Below are 23,306 nucleotides of genomic sequence, written 5' to 3'. Positions count from 1 at the left end.
AGCGGGTTGTGGGTTTATAGGGGAATAGGGTGGGAAGTAATTTAATTATAATTAATTAAATATGTAAATTTATTAATTGGTAGTAATAATTAATTAATTGGTAATTAAATAATATATGGTATTTAATTAAAATGTAATTGGTAATTAATTTAATTTAATAGATTAATTGCTAATTATGTTAAATTAAAGGGGTATTTTTAGGGTTCAGGGTCAGTTTTTAGTTTTTGGGTAAAGGGGTATTTTTAGGGTTCAGGGTCAGTTTTCAGTTTTTGGGTAAAGGGGTATTTTTAGGGTTCAGGGTCAGTTTTTAGTTTTTGGGTAAAGGGGTATTTTTAGGGTTCAGGGTCAGTTTTTAGTTTTTGGGTAAAGGGGTATTTCTAGGGTTCAGGGTCAGTTTTTAGTTTTTGGGTAAAGGGGTATTTTTAGGGTTCAGGGTCAGTTTTTAGTTTTTGGGTAAAGGGGTATTTTTAGGGTTCAGGGTCAGTTTTTAGTTTTTGGGTAAAGGGGTATTTTTAGGGTTCAGGGTCAGTTTTTAGTTTTTGGGTAAAGGGGTATTTTTAGGGTTCAGGGTCAGTTTTTAGTTTTTGGGTAAAGGGGTATTTTTAGGGTTCAGGGTCAGTTTTCAGTTTTTGGGTAAAGGGGTATTTTTAGGGTTCAGGGTCAGTTTTTAGTTTTTGGGTAAAGGGGTATTTTTAGGGTTCAGGGTCATTTTTGGGTTTTTGGGGTACATATACAATATTGCGTATTATTTAATTAAATTTTGTTACTATATATATATATATGTTTTAAGAAATATGATTAAAAAAATATTATTTTTTTACTTTCATTAATTATTTAATTATTAAAAGTTATTTTAAGTATTGTTAATTATATTTTAGTAATTAATTTTTTATATTAATGTAATTAAACATTGTTTTTAGTAAAGTCGATATTTTTTACAACGATATTTTTTACAACGATATTTTGTACTCGATATTTTTGTACTTACCTGTTTGTACATACAAACTCGATATTTTGGTTGTAGATATTTTTTCCTCGATATTTTGGGTAGTCGATATTTTGGTAGTCGATATTATTTCAGTGATCCATGAAAGACGTAGACTCAGACTGACTGAAAGATTATGGAGACAGCACCCCTCTCCCTCTAACCTGGCCCGCCTCAGACTTGCTAGATCGTCCTACAAAAAACGCATCTTTAGACAAAAAACTTCCTTCTTCAGGTCACAACTAGATCGAGCTCAGAATCGGCCAAGAGAACTATTCAACATTGTGCGCAATCAAACTGCTTCCGCTCCCCCTGTCCCACTGGCCTTGACGACTAAATGTGAAGAAATAGCTCTCTTTTTTTCAGACAAAATTAAACTAATTGAGCAATCCTTCCTCTCTACTGCGATCCCTACCACTAACCTGAACATCTCTCTTAATATCCAACCCACCATCATAACTCCCCCTACACCTACTACTGCCCATCATAACTCTGATCTCCCTCACCCCCCATTGCCCTCCATTTTCCTGGACTCCAATCATACTAACTCTCTTACTAAAAATAATGCCACTTGGCTTAACTTCCAGCCAGTCACGGAAAGAGACGTCTTTAACATCATTTCCAAACTCAAGCCTTCCTCCCACACCAAATACCCTCTCCCCTCCAAACTTGTCCAAAACCTAAAACACATCATCACCCCTTCCTGGACTTCTATTATCAACAGCTCCCTTACCACAGGATGTGTCCCCACTTCATTGCAACTAGGCCAAATCACCCCCATTATTAAAAATCCTTTGGCAGACCCAAACGACCTCAATAACCTTCGTCCCATCTCCAACCTTCCCCTTCTTTCTAAAGCCCTGGAAAAATGTGTCCTTCTCCAACTAGATAGAAACATTGAACACTTTAACTTACTAGACCCCTTCCAATCTGGCTTTAGGAAAGGATGCAGCACTGAAACCGGCATGCTAAACATTGTTGACGACATCCACCACTCACTTGACAATGGTGAATCTAGCCTTCTGATCCTCCTTGATCTCTCTGCAGCATTTGATACTGTTAACCACTCTGCTTTTCTCAATGTTCTTAGAGACCGTTTCGGCCTGAATGGTACGACACACAAATGGTTTGTCTCATACCTACAACACCGTTCTCAACAAATCAAAATGCAAAATTGCCTATCTAACCCTGCCTCCATCTCCTTAGGAGTTCCGCAAGGATCCATCCTCTCTCCCACACTCTTTAACCTTTTCATGGAACCCCTCACACTCATTCTTAAACAAGCCAGGATCAACTACCATCTTTATGCCGACGACACCCAACTCTATTATAAGATTAAAACTCATGCTGACATCCTTCACCTCAACAACACTCTAATCAAGATTCAAGCCTGGTTCCACATTAACCACCTCAAACTCAACCCTAAAAAACTGAAATTATTATTTTTTCCCCTAAAATAACCAGCTCCCCATTCAGAATTGGATCTCTGACCTTAAGGCCCTCAACTGCTCCTTATCTTTGTCCTCCGCAGTCAAATCATTAGGGATCTCCCTTGACAACCTCCTAACCCTCAAGGTACACATCAATAATTCGGCCAACGGAGCCCTCTTCACTCTCAGCCACCTTAAGAAAATCAAGCCTTCATCCCTATTGATGATTTCAAACTAGCAGTCCAATCCCTTGTTCTTTCTCGCATCGACTATGGCAATGCCATTCTCATCGGAATTCCTAAGATCCACCTAGCACCTCTTAAATCTGTGCTTTACCTTGCAGCTAGGGTTACCTTAGACTGCAAGCGATTCGAACACATCTCCCCTGCCCTTAAAACCCTTAAATGGCTCCCCATTGAAGGTAGATCCTCTTACAAAACAGCCTGCATTACACACAAAATTCTCCATCAGAAAACACCGACCTACCTCGCTAACAAACTCACTAAAGCTGGTTGCTCCCAATCCTTGAGAAGTACTAATATCCTACTTCTTATCCCCCCCCTTCTAAAAAAGAAAAACACCCAGTCTCGATCCTTTTCCGGCAACGCTCCTTGCATTTGGAATGCCCTTCCAACTGACCTTCGCTGTAACCCTTCCTACTCTAGCTTCAAAAAAGAACTCAAACTACATCTCCTCAATAAATACTGGGGACCCTAATCCATATCTGTTCTCTTCCACTGGCCACATCTGTCCGACCCTAGATGCATCCGCCCTCCCTGTTTTCAGCCTTCCTCGCCCTTCCTCCTCGTCACTTCCCCCTCCCTGTTTACCACCTTCACTCCACCTTGCACCCCCCCTCCCTTGTCCACCTTCAGCCCTCATCCCCTCCAACCCCCCCTCACTTCTGCCCCTCCCGCTTTTTTTTTCAATTTGTGCCTTTTGATATTTTTGATTATTCACATCTTCCACATTTTGATGTGCTTATTTCCCATAGGTATCATTTTGAAATCTATCAGGCGGAGACTTATATGTTGTTTATATACATTGATGCTATGTATGTCCCCTGTCTTATTGACCTTCTTGTCTCTAAAATGTAAAGCGCTCTGATACCCCTGGGTCCAGCTAGCGCTATATAAAACCTCTAAAATAAATCAATAAAATAAATAAAGGAAATGAAAACCTAATGTCGTTTAAATTAAGGTGTCTAGCCAGATTATAAAAATAATATTGCTTTATATATTTAATGGAAAAAATTAACTGTGCCAATAAACACGGTTTAATACAAACTTGTATGTCAACAAAGGGAGAGGTAGGGAGAATCAAGGACACTCTCTTAATCCCCGGTTAAATGCAATACAACAAAAGAAGAGAGGTCTGGTCAGTCACAGGACTGCCAGGAATATGGAGCAAATGATAGGAGGGTTTTAACACAATCACTCTGATTGAGTAGGAAGGCCCTCACACACCGACCTGGTCAGTGTCATGCTTCATCATCGGGCCCCACCGAAGAGACCGAGTGTCTCTTCGGTGTGCTACGACGCCAGAAAGACTGCGGAGCTGGTCGTGTGGGGAGGACGTGTTGTGAGAAATAGAAATTAAAAGTGCCTAACAGGGTATCAAAAAAACTTTAATGAGTGATCCCTAAGACACGTGTAGGTGGTATATGTTTCTGAATTTAAGTGCCAAGGTTGTTAGGATTTGGTTAAATTCAGCTAAATACCACGTGGTTAAATTAATCAGTCAACATGTTTCTGCCGTACTAGTGGTATGTATTCACCAAGGCATTCTTCAGGACTATACCCCGGCGGTATGGACACTCTAATAGTCCACCCTAACCTGGGGACATGAAAGTGAAAAAAGAAAAGTGAAAAAAGTGCTTAAAAAATTAGAAGAGCGAAATGCTCATTCTAAAAAAAAAAACAAATTCAGGGGTTTCTCAGCACTTTAAAATAGGGCGCTACTAGCACCATGGGTCTCGGGAGGAGGATTGGAGCGCGCCTGGCACATCGCCCTCAGCGCTCTCAACCCGCTTCTTAACCTGCAAGAATCCTCAAGACCGGACCCTGACGATTCTAAGGTTCTTACCTTTGAAGCAGCTGTGGAGAATGATGTCACAAACCTTTACAGAAGAGAGGTCAAGCCCTTCATGAATCTCCCTAGAGATGAACAACTGGCCTTACGCTCACTAGCTTCCAACGAAAAAATTACCATCAAGCCGGCCGATAAAGGCGGAGCCACCGTTATCTTGGATACCGAGACATATAGAAACGAATGCCTCCGGCAACTAAGTGACCGTAAATCCTATCTACCTCTGAGAACGGATCCAACAGAAGGATTACAATCGAAAATAAGCACCTTGGTAGAGGAAGCCACAAGTGAGGGCTGGATTACATCACAGGAAGGACAGTACCTGGTCACCAAACACCCTACGATCCCGTACTTCTACTGTCTGCCCAAAGTGCATAAGCCACAAAGGCCACCACCTGGCAGGCCTATTATTTCAGGCATTGGGTCGGTCTTAGAACCACTCTCGACCTTTGTCGACTACTTTCTTAACCCAATGGTTAAAGCAATGCCTACATTCCTCCAAGACACTAAAGATGTCTTAAGACTCCTTCCAACGATACAATATAACATCGAAACTGACATCTTCGTATCATTCGATGTTGAGTCCCTATACACATCGATCCCGCAAACCGAGACCCTAGAGGTAGTAGGCACACTGTTGGAGCAGAATAACCACCAATCTATTACTCCAACACACTTCATCATGCATCTAGCAGAAATTGCTATGAAGGAAAACTATTTTCGCTTTGAGGACACCTTTTACCTGCAAACATCTGGGACCAGTATGGGCAGTGTTTTCGCGCCGAGCCTGGCGAACTTGTACGTTCATAACTTTGAGCAACAAGATGTCCTAGTAACCACCAATCCATACTTACCATCGATACATGTATGGAAACGTTACATTGACGACATCCTGGTGGTGTGGCGTGGCACGGAAGAAGACCTAGTGTCATTCCACAGATGGTTGAACGGCAAGAACACCTATCTCAAGTTCACCATCGAGTACAGTAGAACATCTCTGGCCTTTCTGGACCTAAGGTTACATGCCACTCCGACTGGCATTGAATCGGAGCTATATCGCAAACCTCTGGCCAAGAATGCACTATTGCGATAAGATAGTTGCCATCCGCGAGCCCTGAGAGACAACTTACCTTTTGGCCAGTTTCTCAGGGTCCAGAGAAATTGCTCCAACAAGGAATCTTTTGAGGTCCATTCAAGAAACTTGGAGGCTCAACTAAAGGAGAAACACTATCCCAAGAAAATCATCCGACAGTCTAAAAAGAGGGCTTCCAATAACAACAGGGAGGCCCTACTCGAAGTCCTCCCTCCCAAAGAAAAGACGGATCGCATTGCTTTCGTCAACACCTTCAACAGTCGATCAAACCAGTTGCAAAAAATCATAAGGAAACACTGGTCTATCCTCAAAACCGGAGGCGACGACATCCCCCAACCTATGTTTGCCTACAAGAGAGGACCGAATTTAAAAGATCAACTAGTCCACACACGCCCACGTAACAAGGAGGCGAGACAAGTGGGTACCTTATGGGACCTACCACCAGTGGTGGGACACCATCCGTGTGGGACTTGTACCGTCTGTCCCCAGACCAATAAGTCTACTGAGATCGACATAGGCACCAACCGCCCATGGATACAAAGCAAGTTTACGAACTGCAACAGCAGTAATCTTATTTACTTGATCAAATGTCCATGTCAATTACAATACGTCGGCATGACGACCAGAAAGATACGGACACGCATCCAAGAACACAAAAGCACAGTACGCTGTCGAAAACAAGCCACCCGCCTCACAGCACATTTCTTGGAGAAGGCTCATGGCCCTGAGGACTTTTACTGGACAGTCCTTGAACAACCGCACATCCCTGACTCATGTGCGGATGTCAGCCGGTTCTTGTTCAAAATGGAACAAAAATGGGTGTACCGCCTCAATAGCGACAAGGAGGGCCTCAATGAGCCTATACCCTGGATGTCCCTCTGAGTGTCGCCCAGTATAGTGTCATTATATACCACCCGTAAATACCTTACGGAGTAAGTTTTCCACCTGTACATTTTGGATATCCTATTCGATATCAATGTCCAACATTGTTGCCCTATAGAATGTCATCTAAGACACACTGGAGTGGGTTTTCCAGCTGCCACACAGCTATCAATGTTCAACAATACACGTGTAACTTCTTTTATCACACTTTGGTGCACCGCGTAGAGTGAAGTCTTTAACATACAATTTTGCCTGGCTCTCGCTGTATAACTGGTTGAAACGCGCAGTGAACTACGTTTCCCAGAATCCCTGACATCACGTGACCGCCTTCTGTCACGTGACGTGCAGGGAGTTATTCACGATCCTACAAAACATCACCGCGATCCGCGGTCGGTGCCCCCCCAAGCAGTACTGAAGACTGCCCGGAGACACCGACGGAAAGGTGAGCGTGCCCTGGCTGTGCGCACTGACTTACTTCTTAAACGCGCACTGACTATATTCTTAATGCGCACACGGAGTGGCTATCGCTACTAATGGCCACTCCTGTTTTGAGACTGAAAGGCTTTGCGCTCATTGCGCTAAAAACTAGGCATCCTTAAAAAGTGCTGGTATTTTTTCGTAGAGTTACATTTACACGGAGTAATTTCCGCTTTTAAAGAGCTCTCCGTGATTGCATAATTTTGTACTCTGCAGCGAGATCTTGTACTTTGAAAACACCCGGGAAAGCTTACTAACAGTTCCCAATCACTCACTGCCATCAAAAAAATGAGTCTTAGCTACCAGCATACCATCATAGTAATTTATCATTGGTATACACGTCTCCATGTTAAACCATGCAACTCTCTTGCTCGTCCATGCACATTATTTTCTGTACAACGTGAGAGACTCTGCATGCATAAATATTTGGTATTCGTCCTCTCTGGCTTTGATAGATCACGGCGGTCGGTCCTAGAAGTCTGTCACCACTTGATATATAAGAGGTCCAGACCACCTCTTTTCTCTGAGTAAACTCTGTTTTAGTTTATTTTATCTCTGTGTCACATTATGAAACCGCTCTGTAAATACCTTATGATTATCCCCAGAGCGGTGCTCCTTTTACCTGCGCTGCAGCCAGGTGGGGTGAAGCCTCTCAACCTACATTTATGGGTGAGTGTATACTTGAGACTGTGTCCTAGTATGAGTGAACATATTGTATTATCAGTATGATTACAAACAGAAACAATGTGAATAACATTTGGTGTCCATTTGTTTCCTTGTTATCTGTCTGTTTGTTTTACATGTTGGATCCCTTACCACTATGCACTAACAGTATACGGTTGAGTACGCCTGGATTTCCAGGTGATATTTTTTCATTATTTATCTCATTTTCATTTACAAAGCAGTAGTGTATTTCCAAGGTCCTGAAGAATGCATTAGAAACTCCTTTCTTGTGAATGCAGAAACATGTCGACCACCAATAAGTGCGGTTATTATTTAAAACCTGCACCCACACCTGCCTTTTAATCTTAGGGATTGGGGGATATTAATAAAATTCTTTTTCCACCCAACTCACCTAATTTCATCATTACCCTTCACTTTTCACTCCAACCACCAGACACTGCTTTTTTCATTAGCCACTAACATACCTTTCTGTTCTGCCCTCACACCACATTTCGGTTACGGCAACAACTCACCGGCCACTATGTCTCCTGGGTAAGGAGAACCCAAATGATGACAACAAGGGCGGTACAGTGTGGCTTCTGATGGGAACAATATTTTTCTCCATATACTCTTGAGCCTTGACTTGGCCGTTTATTAACCATTATTTCTCACTGATACTGTTTTGCATGTCTTTGGTTTAGTGGTCCTTCTTGCTTGACTTACTGACTTGCTTTTTGACCCCCAGATATTATTTGTTGTTGTGCATTGAGTTTGGGGCTTATATCTGGTCAGTCGGTAAACTTGCCCTTAGACCCTCCCTAATTGTTTGTTGAACGTGCATTCTGGCACCCCTGCTCTTTTCACTCTATATTGATGAAATTGGTGATCATCTCAACAGCTTTCCTTATGACTACCCTGCTGTGCAGGGCTCCCCTGTTCCCATCCTCTTATATGCGGACGATGCTGCAATTTTATCGCAGACCAGGCTGGGACTCCAGAGGGCAGTCTCTAAGTTCAACCTTTTTATGAGGGAGAAGGGACTGAAGGTTAACATTAGTAAAACCTACTCTATGTCGTGTCGACAGGGAATAAAGCAAATACCCTGCCATGTCTTCATAGATAACAAAAGAATTGAGATTACAGATCAATTCCCGTATTTGGGGATTTGTTTTCACCGTAAATCTACTTGGAAACAAGCTATTCAAGCAAGAAAATTAGCTTTCTCCAAGGCCATTGGTGCCTTGCAGAATTTTGCAAGTAAAATTGGGGGAAGGCCTGTGAAAGAGTTAATTGTCATTTATAAAGCCAAATGTGTGTCCACGGCAATTTATGGTTCAGGGGTGTGGGGCATCGATTCCGCAGTCTGTATTCAACAGATCGAGAATCGTTTTCTCCGGTACCTCTTAGGGGTACCAAGATCCACCCCAAATTATTTTATACACATAGAACTTGGCCTTGCATACATTATGGACATTATTAAGACGGAACCCATCCTTCTATGGCACAAACTCTGGCTGACCACTGAAACCGTCTTCAATCGTAACATTATTTCTGACTGCTTACAACTGGATGGCGTTAAGCGTGTCAAGTGGCTATCGACAGTTGAAAATATGATGAATGACATTGGTCATCCTGAGTTTTTTAAAAAACCCTTGTCCATGGAATCAATATCAAGGAAAGGGCTATGTAAAATGGTTATGGACCACCTAGAAAACAAAAGACGGAAGACAGAGAAACTAAAAAAGTCAGTCCTAGCCTATCAAAATATAGCTCCTGAACGGGGCCCACAACTTTATCTTAACAGTGACATAAATAGCTACGCTAGAATGCTTTTATCCAGATTTAGAATGGGTTCCTTTTTTCGACTAATCACATTTCCATCTTGTAATGATTGGTCGAGACAAATTTTGCCTTGTCCCTGTGATGATGTGGCCCTACAATCAAATTTGCACTGCACTTTATTCTGTAAATTTTATCTTGTTCCTAGAAAAACTCTGTTAAGACCAATCCTTAGAGAGTGGGGGATACGTTCTAGTAGAGAGGCATTTTTTATACTACAAAGAATGGAAACCCCGAAAATAATTTTCACTCTTATTGAATTTTTTAAACTATTGGTGAAATTTAGAAATTCAATGAACTGATTGTATATTCCTTTTTATATAAAAAAGGTTGTAACCCATAGGGCCCTCTGAACTTCATAATTTTAACTGCTTTTTTAAAATATTTGTTGTATTCTTTTTGTATGAATATGACCATTATTTCCCCTTTTTCTTTTTCATCATAAAAAAATGTAATACTGCTGCCCTTTTTGTGACATATAGTGAAATCTGTACGATGATATTGATGTATTTTTAAATGTATGCTTTTATGATATGAAATTTTATATCGAATTAAAGCTTAATTTGAATTTGAATAATGGAAAAAATCATTATCAATTTTACTAATGTAATCAACATCTCTAATCTGTTTCTTTGCTCACAGAGACTACAAACAATACAAACTCAGCGGCAAGACTTATACTAAACATCCCAAGATGGACCCACATCACCCCTCTCTTCAAGAAGCTACATTGGCTCCCGATTCAAAAGAGATGCCAGTTCAAGATATTGACCCACTCATACAAAGCTTTGCACAACGAAGGACCAGCTAACATCAACAAACGCATGACCTTCCACAAACCTACCAGAGACCTACAATCTGTCTTCTTCTTCCTTGCAGATACTTCCCGGATCTGCTGAGGCAATAGCGGAGGATGTTCCTTCTCACATCTAGCAAACAGAGCCTGGAACAAAATTCCCTTTCACCTCAGGACAGCCTCATTGCACTGCCAATTCAGGAAACAACTCAATACCTGGCTGTGCAAATGAACAAGATCACTACAAAGCAGCTTGCAACTCCAGGACCTTGAGACCCTCACAGGTGATTTGGCGCACCTTATAAATCCTTGATTGATTGATTGATTGAATTACAGAAAAACACTGTTTTTAACTTAATCCCAAATGTACGATCTCGCAAGAGGGTCACTAGAGTTGAACGTAAAGTACATCCCCTGCAGGCGATTGTGTGTTTGACTCCTGTAAGCTTCTTGCAGGAGTAACAACCCTTTTTTTAAATTAAAAAAAGAAATAAATATTACAACCATATTTTAATGCCTCCCTTATTACAGATTAACTTTAACCCCTTCGCTGCTAGGCCTTTTCCCCCTCTGTGCTAAGCCTTTTTTGGCTATTTGGGGTAGTTTGCGCTTAGGCTCCTGTAATTTTTGACCACATAAGGTATCCACGCTAAATTTGTGTCCTTTTTTTCCAAAATCATGAGGATTCTAAAGGTACCCAGGGTTCGTGGATTCCTCTGGAGGATACCTAGAAATTAGGAAAAATACAGCTACATTTTGGGTTATTTGGGAAAAATGGGGAAAAAGTGCTGCAAATGAAAGTGTCTGTTTTTTCCCCGCAAATGTTATAAAAAAAAGGGTTAGCTGGGATGAAATCAATATTTTCCCAGCTTTTAGGAAATGACAGACTTTTGACAGAAAACCAATTTTTTTACACAGCTTTGGCATTTTACCGGGATATGTCCTGTTTTTGCTATTTGTTGTGCTTTCAACCATCTTCCAGTTAATGGTAGAAATGGGTATGAAAGAAATAATGGATCCTGGTAAGCTATACATTTTACATAATTAGACAAAATTCTAAATTTAGAAAGGGGTCATTTGTGCAGATCCTTTAAGTTTTCTCTATCAAAACTAACAGTTAAATATAGGAAAAATTGAAACTTCGTTGAAAAAAACAGCAATTTGTGTCAACGTTTTCACCTGTAACTTCTTCTAATTATGACAGCTGTTTGAAAGCAATATACTGTTAAATCCGATAGACCTTTCTGGTTGTGGGGATATATAGGACTTGTAGGTTCACCAAGAACCCGACGAACCCAGAGCCAATAACTGAGCAGCGTCTTGCAATGTTTTTTTATTATGTACCGGGTATATGGCAATTATTCTGGGAAAAACTTTACATGGCAAAATAGGTATGAAAGACACCTATGTGTTTCTGAAATGGGAACAAAATATAGAGTTTAGAAACAGTAAGTATCTGCACATTTCCGAAATTGGGAGTACCCATACTAGCATGAGAATGAAAGGTCATTTTTCAAAATTACTTCTTTTTTACACATTGTATTTCATTTGGAAGGCAGAAATGCATCAAATGCCAATAGGTAATAACAGTTGCTCTACAATTCTGTGTTACCCTAGGTCTCCCAATAAAAATGGTACCTCACTGGTCGCAACAGGAAATGGCTCAAACGCAATGTGGACACACCACATTTTCACAGTGTAAAATGACACTTTATTTGCAAAGTGCCTACATGTAGATTTTTAACGCTAGCTCTGCCGGCACCTAGGGAAACCTAGCAAACCTATACAATTTTTTTAAACTACACACCAAGGGAAATCCAGGATTTGATGATTTGACTGGCTCTCGACAGGTTCTGTTATCCAGAATCCCTTGTAAACCTATAAAAATGTATTTTAAAAAAACACATTTTCCTCACATTTCTGTGGTGGAAAGTTCTGGAATCTGCGTGGATCCACAAAATTCTACCCACCCTGTGCTCCGCAAAGTCTTCCAAGAAAAATGCTACCTCACTTGTGTGGGTAGGCCTAGTGCCCGCAACAGGAAACGGCCTAAAATTCAACGTCAACACACCACATTTTCATAGTGAAAAATGACCCTTTTATTGAAAATTGCCTAGCTGTAGTTTTTTAACCCTAGCTCTGCCGGCACCTAGGGAAAAATAGCAAACCTATACATTTTTGAAAACTAAACGCCCTGGGAAATCTAGGGTGGGGTGACTTGACTGGCTCACACCAGGTTCTGTTACCCAGAATCTCTTGCAAACCTAAAAATGTATCCAAAAAAACACATTTTCCTCACATTTCTGTGGTGGAAAGTTATGGAATCTGCGTGGATGCGTGGATCTACAAAATTCCACCCGCCCTGTGTTTCGCAAAGTCTTCCGAGAAAAATGGTACCTCACTTGTGTGGTAAGGCCTAGTGCCCGTGACAGGAAATGGCGCAAAACACAACATGGACACACCACATTTTCACCGTGAAAATTTGACCCTTTTTTTGCAAAGTGCTTAGCTATAGGTTTTGAACCCTAGCTCTGTAGGCACCGAGGGAAACCTAGCAAAACTATACATTTTTAAAAACAAAACACCCCAGGAATTTAGGATGGGGTGACTTGACTGGCTCTAACCAGGTTCTGTTACCCAGAATCCCTTGCAAACGTAAAAAATTGTCAAAAAAACACATTTTCCTCATTTCTGTGGTGGAAAGTTCTGGAATCTATGTGGATTTACAAAATTCCACCCGCCCCGTGTTCCCCTAAGTCTTCTGAGAAAAATGGTACCTCACTTGTGTGGGTAGGCCTAGTGCCCGCAACACGAAACGGCGCAAATTGCAACTTGGACAACCCACATTTTCACAGTGAAAAATTACCCTTTATTTGCAAAGTGCCTAGCTGTCGTGTTTTAACCCTAGCTCTGCCCGCAACTAGGGAAACCTGGCAAACCTATACATTTTTTAAAACTAGACACGCAGGGGAATCCAGTATGGGGTTACTTGACTGGCTCTCACCAGGTTCTGTTACCCATAATCCCTTGCAAACATAAACATTTGTCAAACAAAACAAATTTTCCTTGCATTTCTGTGGTGGAAAGTTCTGGAATCTGCTTGGATCTACAAAATTCCACCCCCCTGTGTTTCCCAAAGTCTTTCAAGAAAAATGAAACCTCACTTGTGTGGGTACGCCTAGTTCCTGCGACCGGAAATGCCTCAAAACGCAATGTGGACACACCACATTTTCACAGTGAAAAATTACCCTTTTTTTGCAAAGTGCCTAGCTGTAGTTTTTTAACCCTAGCTCTGCCGGCACGTAGGGAAACCTAGCAAACCTATACATTTTTTAAAACTAGACACCCAGAGGAATCCAGTATGGGGTGATTTGACTGGCTCTCACCAGGTTCTGTTACCAGAATTACCAGAACCTTCCAAACCTAAATAATTGTAAAAAAAACACATTTGCTCACATTTTTGTGGTGGAAAGTTCTGGAATCTGCGGGATCCCCAAAATTCCACCCACCCCGCATTCCCCAAAGTGTTCCGAGAAAAATGGTACGTCACTCACATGGGTGGGTCAAGTACCCGCGACAGGCGAGGGACCACAACCTATTGCGGTGACATCAAAATTACCTTTCACAAACCAACCTCGTTTTGCATGAGGGTCCCATGAGTTTTTGCCAGGGGCTCGGTGGACATATAGAGAAACCTACAAAACCCACACATTTCTGGAAACTAAACACCAAGTGGAGTCCAGGGAGATATGGCTTGTGTGGGTCTCCCAACATTCTCCTACGCAGAATCCCCTGCAAACCTCGAATTTTGCAGAAAGACTCACTTTTGTTCTCAAATTTCTGTGTGGGAAAGTTATGGAATCTGCATGGATCCACAAATTTCTTCCCACCCAGTATTTTCCCAGGTCTCCCAATAAAAATGGTACCTCACTCACGTGGGTGAGTCAAGGACCCGTGACAGGCAAGGGCCCAAAACCTATCACAAACCAACCTGGTTTTGCAAGGGGGGTCCCATGATTTTTTGGCCCGGGGATCGTCGGCCATCTAGGGAAACCTACCAAACCCACACATTTCTGGAAACTAGATACTGCCTGTATCATTTATATCAATAGGAAAACTTCCAACACGTGTGATATCAACTGGGGACTTGTCAGGGGAAGCAATACTGGGGGGATAGTCATCCTTTTGTCAGTTGATATCTTGTAGGGTGCTTAATGCCTGGTATCTATTCGAGACCAGTAGTGCATATTGGGGGTAGGTTATCATTTCAGCGTGTAACCATGGTTGGTTAGACTCTTCTATCCTATTTGGAGTCGACTTTAGGTGCCTATAGAAAAAAGACAAGGGGTAAAAGGGATATTGTTAGAAATGGGATTTCTGGTTGGCTACGGTTTGCACCAAAGCCAGGCAGGAACCACCACTCTAGTCAGGATAAGGGAGTTACACCCCTAAAATAACCCCTGCTCACCCCCTTGGTAGCTTGGCACGAGCAGTCAGGCTTATCTCAGAGGCAGTGTGTAAAGCAGTTGCACATAACCAGCAGTAATACATTGTAAGCACTACAAAAGGACACCACACCAGTTTAGAAAAGCAGCCAATACTTTTAAATACTTAAACAAGACCAAATACGATAAAAGTCCACAGTACAGTACTTTTAAGATATATGCGTTGCAAGATGTCTTTACATTGCAAAGATACTGTGAAAACACAGTCCCTTGATGTTGATAGCTCCGTCCTGGCTATCCTGAACAAACAAATCCAAGCAGTTCTGGCTGACCGTGGCATCACGGGTGAGCTATGGTGTCGGGAAGACCCGCAAACAGTACCTTTCAGAAATGCAGGGCGTCGCTGACCTCTCATTGAGCTGCCGAAAGAATGGCTTCCGCAGGCGTCCGTTCCAGAGGTCTGAGCAGGGATCATCGGCGTCCTCGTAGTCACATGCGTTGCAGATTGAACTCCTGTGGGATGAAGTCAGGAGCTCTTGCGTCGGCAGGTGTCGGGTGCTGCTGTGCAAAGTGCAGCGTTGCAGCATGTGGTGCCCTCAGGTCGCGGTGCGAGCAGCGGCTCGTGGCAGCGTTGGATGGCATTGTAAGGGAGACCAGGGTCGCAGTGTGAGGTGAAGGTGGTGCTCATTACAGTGCTGGCACGTCACGGTGCAGCAGGGGCGTTGTCATTGCTGAAGCGCTGTCGTTGGCTGACGAACTGGAGTCGATGGCACCGGCATCGGTAGGCCAAGGCTGCAGTGTGGGATGAGGGCGGTGAATCATGTAACTGTACGAGCGGTGCCCTCAAACCATGGTGCAAGCAGCTGTGTCGAGTTCAGCATGGAGCGGTGGCGTCGAAGATGCCAAGGCATCGTTGTGAAGCAAGACGGTGCAGAGTGTGGTGCCCACAGGTCGCTATGCGAGCAGCGGCTCCGTGGTGGCATCAGCAGGCGTCGTCGTGAGACCAGGGTCGCAGTGCGGTGGTGCCCCCTGCGGTGCCTTCAGGACATGGAGACAGCAGCGGCATCGTAGACGGCATCGGGCTTGAAGTATTTGCTATTCCTGAGACTTCTTGAACAGGGGGCAGGCTCTACCTCAAGCCCTTAGAGACACTCACAAAAGTAGATTGCAGAAAGTTCAGTCCTTTCACTGCCCAAGACAGAAGCCACCACTGCAGGCCAACACAGCAAAGCACACAGCAAAGTGGTAGTTCCTCCTTACAGCTTCTCCAGCTCTTCTTCTTGGCAGTCTTCTTGATCCCAAAAGAGTTCTAAAGTTCTGGGGTCTGGGTCCCCCTTTTTATCCTCAATTTCTCTTTGTTCTCTGAAGGCAGAGAGGTCTTTGCCTAGTCCAAACCAGTTCTGGACAGTCTTGGAGCACTTGGTTGACAAGACTCCTTCTTTCCTTTCACAGTGTAGGCCAGGGATATCAGACAGACCACAGGAGGTAGAGTGGGTGGGTTCAGCAGGGCAAAGCGTGCCCTTACTTCTCTAATTTTAGTGATTCCGTTCCCCTACTTTCTTATTTTAAACATGCCTCCCAGCAGGGTCGGATTGGCAGGGCGGGCAATCGTGCCGAGGGGCCTGTGGCAAAGGCAAACGTGTGGCCGATTTTCTTAGTCCTGTGCCTCAAGCAACTTTGTATAACTGGGTTCAACTTTCCAACCTTTTTCCAGCTTCCGGGTAATTTGAGCAGGCCATCAATTGTTACTTGTGGAATGACAATACAGCATCAGAAAGATGTGCATCATGTGGTGCACCTCTCTCCATCCTGGGCCCACAAAGGTGTCAGTGAGCCTTTGAGAGAGGTGTGTCTTTGGAGCAGTGCAATTAACACGTCGCCAGTGTGAGGAGGAAGCTTTTGTCTCCCACAGCAGGTCACAAGGATCAGACAGACAAGCCTCAGGTCCATCAGACAGACAAGCCTCGGGTGCCTGCTGCCAGTTTTCTCCCATTGAAGTTAGGAGTTTAATTCAAATACTGTGCAATGGAATGAAGCAATGAATGCGAGCCCAGAACAAGAAACACAAACGTTTTTTTCAACTTTGCAATTTAAAAACAAATCTGACTCGAAACGGATGCCTTTCTTTTTTGGCATGAAGGTTTGCAAATTGCAATTGTGGGTCACTTTTTTTCGGGGTGCCCAGGCCAATTTTTTATCCCAATCCGACCCTGCCTCCCGGAAGCCAGAAATTGGAAGGCCGATAGTTCAGCCTCGTCTTTTGGGGACGGGCGGAACGGGCATAGAAGGAAAAAGAGACTGTCTTTTCCTTCGTGCTCACAGAAGACAATTACAGTGTCCAGTTCTCCTGCTGCTGGCAGCTGCCCCCCACCCACTCTTTGTTTCCCCTCTTCCCTTTCTTTCTGTCTCGCTTCTCATCAGTTAGTGAAAACCGAGACTTCAAGAAACGGGTATTACCCTCTTTCCTCCTTTTGTTTATTTGCTCCCTTTTGAAATGGATCCAAAAAAGAAAAATATTTTTGATGGAAACATTGTCTTTTACTCACATTTTTCAAAATCTAAGTGCAGTCTCGGGGTGCAGAGAAATAAAACATTCCAACTATGAAAAATAACTAACTAACTAATTAAAGCAAGACAGAGTGGTTGCAAGGTGGCCAGATTGATGTATTCCCACCTAAACCCATTAGCGCCACTTTACAGTATTTGCCAGTGAAGCACTACTTTTGTTTACTCCAGTCTCTTTCAACAACGTTGTTTTCCCTGGGTGGGAAAGTGCACCTTTCCTGGAGGTACTGAAATACCTGCTTGATGGGTGAATTGGAAATCAAAATGTGTACAACGGCTGTGTGTTTAAATCCATACTGCCTATGTTTTGAAAAGATATACGCAATGGGCACTGAAACGGGTCACTTCCAGGCCATGTAGTCATGGCCTTAACTTGTCATGTAAAAGCACTCACTAATTTCTGAATAATGCGTGGAAAAGGAAAAAGGTAACCATGTTGTTCCTGCTTACATTTCACATGTTTACTTAATCTTGCATTCCCAATGAGTGTTTGCTTTTTCTAGGATGTTGTTCATTTTTTTTAGGCAGCATATAGCTCTTGTCTAGTGCGCAATTTGAATTGAGTCATATCCAGTTGTTTATAGCGGGTCAGTGCAGTGCAAGTTTCTCTAAGTGGGGCAGTATGGTGTTCAGTGGAGGAGAGGATGTGGCACTATGGTCAGAGCTGCTTGATTTGGAACTGGGGATCCAGGTTTAGCCTTAATGACCAGTCCACCAGACCACTCTCCTGAGAGAGTAAATTTACATGCTAGACCTAAGAAGGCTTTGCAAGACCTTAAAAGCCCTCGTTTTTTAGCACCAGCAGGTGGACCCTAGCGGTGGCAAGTGTGTTTTAACCTTGAAGGCCTGTCCACCACAATCCATGAAGTTCACTTCCTGTCTTGGGGATAGACCTAAGAAGCAGCACACCATAGAGTGACACTGACTCTGTCACTGAGGTCACAGGACTATTGAGCAGGGTGGCTCTAGGGCAGTGCGACCACGCCGGGGACTAACTTCAGGTGGGGGCATCATGTTTGTACATATAATATGGTTTTAAAAGCACTTGCTCCCACCTTCCTGGCCTCCGACAATTTTCAGCAAAAATTAAAATGTCGGATAACTCCAGTGATTAATGTTCTTAGTAGAGAGAAAAGGTGTTTTGTCTAGTGGAAGTTTTGACTCATGAAAAGGAACGGCAGAGGTTTAACGTGCCAGCTGCTAACAACATTTACCATGCAGATCACAACGTGCACATAATGTGAATAGGTCAGTGTGGTACTGCCTTTGTTAGTGAGACCCTGTTGTTACTTGCAGGTAATAAGTTAAAATCCTAACATAGAACAGTGAGCTATTAACTGTCATGTAAAAGCTGCATGCAAACTCCAAGGTATAAATTAGAGAGTTAGGGTGTTTTCCACAGTCTTCGATTATCCTAATGTTGCAATAAAGGGATAATTTGGGTAGAAATCAATTCTGATTATTAAAGAGAACCCCCAACCATGGTATTATATTTTAAATTCTGAGTTTGTGTTTCTCCAGACCAATCACTATTAAACTATGCTGTCTACTAGTGTGGTTGTCATGTGACTCCTACACCTTGTAGTCCTTTGTCCTATGTAGCATTTCCTAAACAGTGATTTACACACGTATGGTTGATTGTCTCTGTGTAATATGTGTGATATAAAGTGCTCTGACACCCTACACTGGTATTAGTGGTGCTGTAAATTTTCTGATACTTTATTATTTTTTAAATTTTTACACATGCTAACAGTCTCTGCAAAGATGTTTCCTTATTAGTACTAGTAGAACATACAACTGCAGCAGTGAGAAAGGTGACCAGTCAACCTTTGCAAAGGGCCCTCCACTTCACAGCAGCACAAGTCACATTTTTTTGTAACTTTTGATAAGTTTGAGCTATAAACCATGTATTAGTTAAAATCATCAGATTATGAAGTGGATGATGTATTATGTGGCAAACATGGCTAACCCATAGCTATGTGGAAAATATTTTGCAAACTAGGGTATTTTGCCATTCTCTAAATCTTTATTTCGGTACATAAAGTGCCATAAAAGATACATAAAATACATTATAATTACTTTACAATTGCCCAATATACATTTAATAAATAACAAGGTCACATAGCATGAAATATTATGATTTGTAAGAAGTTCATTTAAACCCTGGACAACAATTACGGGTGAAAGAAAAAGAATTACATTAAAATATTTAAATAATTAAAAGAGCTAAAAAGCTAAAAAGGCATGCATGTACACCCATGGTTAAGATCCGTGTGTCCAACAGTAACACAATTAATGAGACATATATTGATATTTAAATATTCTGCCTGATATGCAACAGTATAGCTAAAAAGATTGTACTTAAAGAAAAATTCTGTGGTTTCAAAGTTTCAGCCCCAATTTCATTTTTATAAAGTTAACAGCCAGGAGGAATCTACTGATACCAAAAACTATAACCTGAGTAGTGTCAGTTTTTAGGATTCTTCCAGCCTCTTTATGGGATCGGGAACATATGTTCCAACAAAGGGGCAAAATCCACCTTTTTCTTGGTGCTGCATAAGTTGGACAAAAAAACAAAATGTGTGCCTCTTCTTCCTTTGTCTGGTTCGCACATAAAGTACACAGGTTACTGCTACTATTAGACCACCTCAGTTCACAAACATTTGTCCTAAGCGTACCATATCTGAATTTCATGTAGAGGGTATTGGCTAACGGGGAGTGAATCTCATCTAAAAAATATTCAAAAGATGCTGCATCTTTGAACAATAAAAAATTATTTGTCAGAGACCCATGAATATTTAGGTTAACTACCTCATGACTCACATATGACCAGAAAGATAACTTTAGAATTTTCTTTGAGGACGAATTCAGTAATAATTGGTTCATTCCAAAAGTGTGATAGACCTCATTTTAGCAACCAGGATCTTACGTGTTTGAGCCAATGGACTTTATTACAGCAATCTATATCCATAACCTCCTTTAGACCTTTTTTATAGTCTATCAGCTCTGGGGTCGTCCATAATCTGACCCATTCATTTTTTAACTGCTCTTGTGGAAAAAGGGAGGAGAAGTGCTGATGACAGAAACTCCATGGCTAAGAGACAAATGGCATGCGATTCCATTTTTACGGATCTATGCGACATTCTGTGATTGAAAACGTATCCCACTTTGTGAATGTATTTTAATGTCAATAACTCATATTAAACCTTAAATAAACATGTGTATCTATTGGTTAAATTAAATAAAATAATAAGCTGTAACTGGTTAGTGAAATGGGAAAAAATACTAAAAAGTGGAATGTTTTGCTCTTTCTGCCACACCTCTGAATCCGCCTACTGACCCAATCCACTAGTTATTCCCGCCCTCTGATTCTCCGCCCACAGTTTCCCTACTTTTTCCCCCCCACTTCGACCACTGGGTGGAGCGAGCATTGTGGAAGGAAGGCACAGTCCTATTTATGTCCCAGGTGAAACTCCTCCCACCCACCTACATGTAGATCTTGCTATTCAGCCCTGTGCTGACTCACCCTGTCTCCTGGAATCCCCCAACCCCTGTCACTCAAACTCCAGACAAGGAATACACAACCTAGCATAGGCAGGCTTGGATGGCTAGACAAGAAAATACCTACTTTATAAAAGTGGTATTTTCAAACCCAGAATGTTAAAACCAACTTCACTAAAAGATGCATGTTATCATTCTGAGTTCAGTGTTACAAAAAAACAAGGGAACCCAAAAGGTATAGTATAGGGACCTTGGGCAGAATCATGTTATAGAGAACATTGGTCCCTATTTTCAAAGTATGATTATTGTATAAAAGTGATTATTCTTTTGAAAATAGGGTCCAATTTCTCTATAACATCATTCTGAGTTCACTCATACTAAACTCGAATTTCTACCATGTTCCCTGGGTCAGTTAGGATTATAGGATGTAATAATCAAACTGCCCAGTCTGGCCTATGGGGAACAGGTAGCCTTGCAATAGTGAAAAACGAAGTAGGCTGTAATTCACTATCAGGACATGCCACACACACCAGGGCATGTCCTACGTTTCACATACAATGCACGCTGCACATGGGGGTACCTTGGGCCTACCAGAGGGGCAACTCACATGTAGAAATGGGAAGGTTTAGGGACTTGCAAGTGTGGGCACTTTCCAAGTCAACATGGCAGCCCCAGGCTGCAGGCAGGCTCTGCAATGGCAGGACAGAGTTACACTTTACGGGCTGTTTGAGTGGGTGGCCCAATCCAGTGCTGCAGCCCACCAACAGAATTTGATCTATAGGCCCTGGCACTTTACTAGGGACTGACACATAAATCAAATAGGACAATCATGGAAACACCAAACCATAACACAGTTTATACAGGAGCACCTGCACTTTACCACTGATCAGCAGTGAGGAAAGTGCGCAAAATCATCACACCAGCAAAAACAGAGTCAAAACCGGGAGGTCAGAAAGCAAAAAGTCAGGGGAAACACGCCAAAAGATGCCAAGTCTAACAAATATGTTCTGATCATATTGCCTAGGCGGGCCTGCTCTATTGAGGGTATTTCCTACCCAGCTAGTTTTTTAAAATTGATAATAATACAATCTCCTTTATGAGTCTTATGTGTAGGGGACCTATCCAACTCACTCTCTGCATTAGGAGTATTTGGTCAGCTCCAGCCACCGGGTATCCGCAGTTCTTATTGAGCCAGTAAACTGCTCTATTCAATAGACTATCATGAGTCTCCTTTTGTCCTGGCAGCAGTCCCGGAACATTAACCATAATTGCCATATAAGGACAGCATTCCGGCGGTGGGTTTATGGATACATTTACCCTACCCTCATTGGCCCTAACATCTTCCCTCTCAGTATTTATAATAAGGGACTGTTCCGGGTTGGGCCTGTGCATATGGACTCGGTTAGCCCCTGCCAGTTGTCCTTGGCTAGAATTATTTACTAATGCCGGTCCCCCATTTATTTCACTTGGGCTTGATGGGCTATTTGTGCCCTTCAGTACTACCCTTTCTGTGTCTTTACTAGGTAGAGAAATGTGGCTCAATGGTTAGAGCGGCAGACCCTGATGCAGGAGTCTGGCAGGGTTCAATTCTTGCCTCGGCAGGTCTCAGGCTCAATTTCCTAGGACCTGATAATTCTCGCCTCAGTGCCTATTCCAATCATGGAGTCCCACTCTGCAACTCTGGGCAATAGCTTGCTTAATCTCTACAACGGCCCCAACAATGCTGAGGATGCCTGGCCTCCACCTTGGGGGTGCCCAGGAGTGGGCTCCTCACAGGGAAGGCCAGGAAGGGTTCCTCAGCGGTATTTGTACAAGCGCAGAGATGCCTACAGGTAGTCGTGCGCTATACAAGTGCGTAATCATTTCATTTCATTTCAGGTACCTTACTTGAGGGGGCAGTTGTTCGTGATAATAAATGTTGCCCTTCCCATTGCTATAACCTTCTCCTTCTTGTTGTTAGTATTTATATTCTTGAGAGTATTCTTGATTTGGATAATTCATTACGTTTATCACTAATCAGGATTAACAACTCCTCCATTTTGCTTGTAATGGTTGCTGTGGTTTATGTCTTTTGTACATTTATAAACGTATCATGGTCAATTGTACTTTTACAGGTTGGAAAAGTGGGCCTTTGGCCAGTTCTCAAGGTAGGGCCCTTCGTACTCTAGTTAGCACACACCGTTACTTTCCTTCCCCCTTTCTTTCTCTTTAGGGTAGGTGTACCATTTGGTGTATAGGCACAGTGGGAGGTCAAGTTGTGCTTCGAGCTCAGGTTCTAATACTCTTTCTGGGGCCTCAAGGGCTCCCTGGCTCACAATATGAGTTTGTTCCTCAAGATGTCTGCCCCACTACCATCTCCCGGTGGCACTCCTGCCGCCATACATCACCCCACAGAAAGGCGGCGCACACTCCTATCTATTTCATCTGATATTGCGCTAACCGCACCTATCTGAAATGAATCAATTGTTGCACGAGGGGTATTAGTTACCGTGTTTTAGCTGGTGTCTTCCTCTTTATCATCTTGAGGCCTTGAAATATATAA

General features: G+C 42.6%; 1 protein-coding gene across 1 annotated transcript in view; it reads left to right on the top strand.

Moving 5' to 3' along the window:
- LOC147747115 (uncharacterized) overlaps nucleotides 1-23,306 on the top strand; it is a 46,639-nt gene that overhangs the window by 752 nt on the left and 22,581 nt on the right. The window contains exons 2-3 of the mRNA XM_086925070.1: nucleotides 1,095-1,936; nucleotides 4,461-5,264. Of these exons, the coding sequence (XP_086781196.1) occupies nucleotides 1,095-1,936; nucleotides 4,461-5,264 (1,646 nt within the window). The remainder of the gene's footprint in view (nucleotides 1-1,094; nucleotides 1,937-4,460; nucleotides 5,265-23,306) is intronic.

Source organism: Lissotriton vulgaris, chromosome 1_1 (assembly GCF_964263255.1).
Source record: "Lissotriton vulgaris chromosome 1_1, aLisVul1.2, whole genome shotgun sequence".
Classification (NCBI taxonomy): domain Eukaryota; kingdom Metazoa; phylum Chordata; class Amphibia; order Caudata; family Salamandridae; genus Lissotriton; species Lissotriton vulgaris.
The sequence above is the reverse complement of the archived record's forward strand: the minus strand, read 5'-3'. Positions and strand labels throughout refer to the sequence as shown.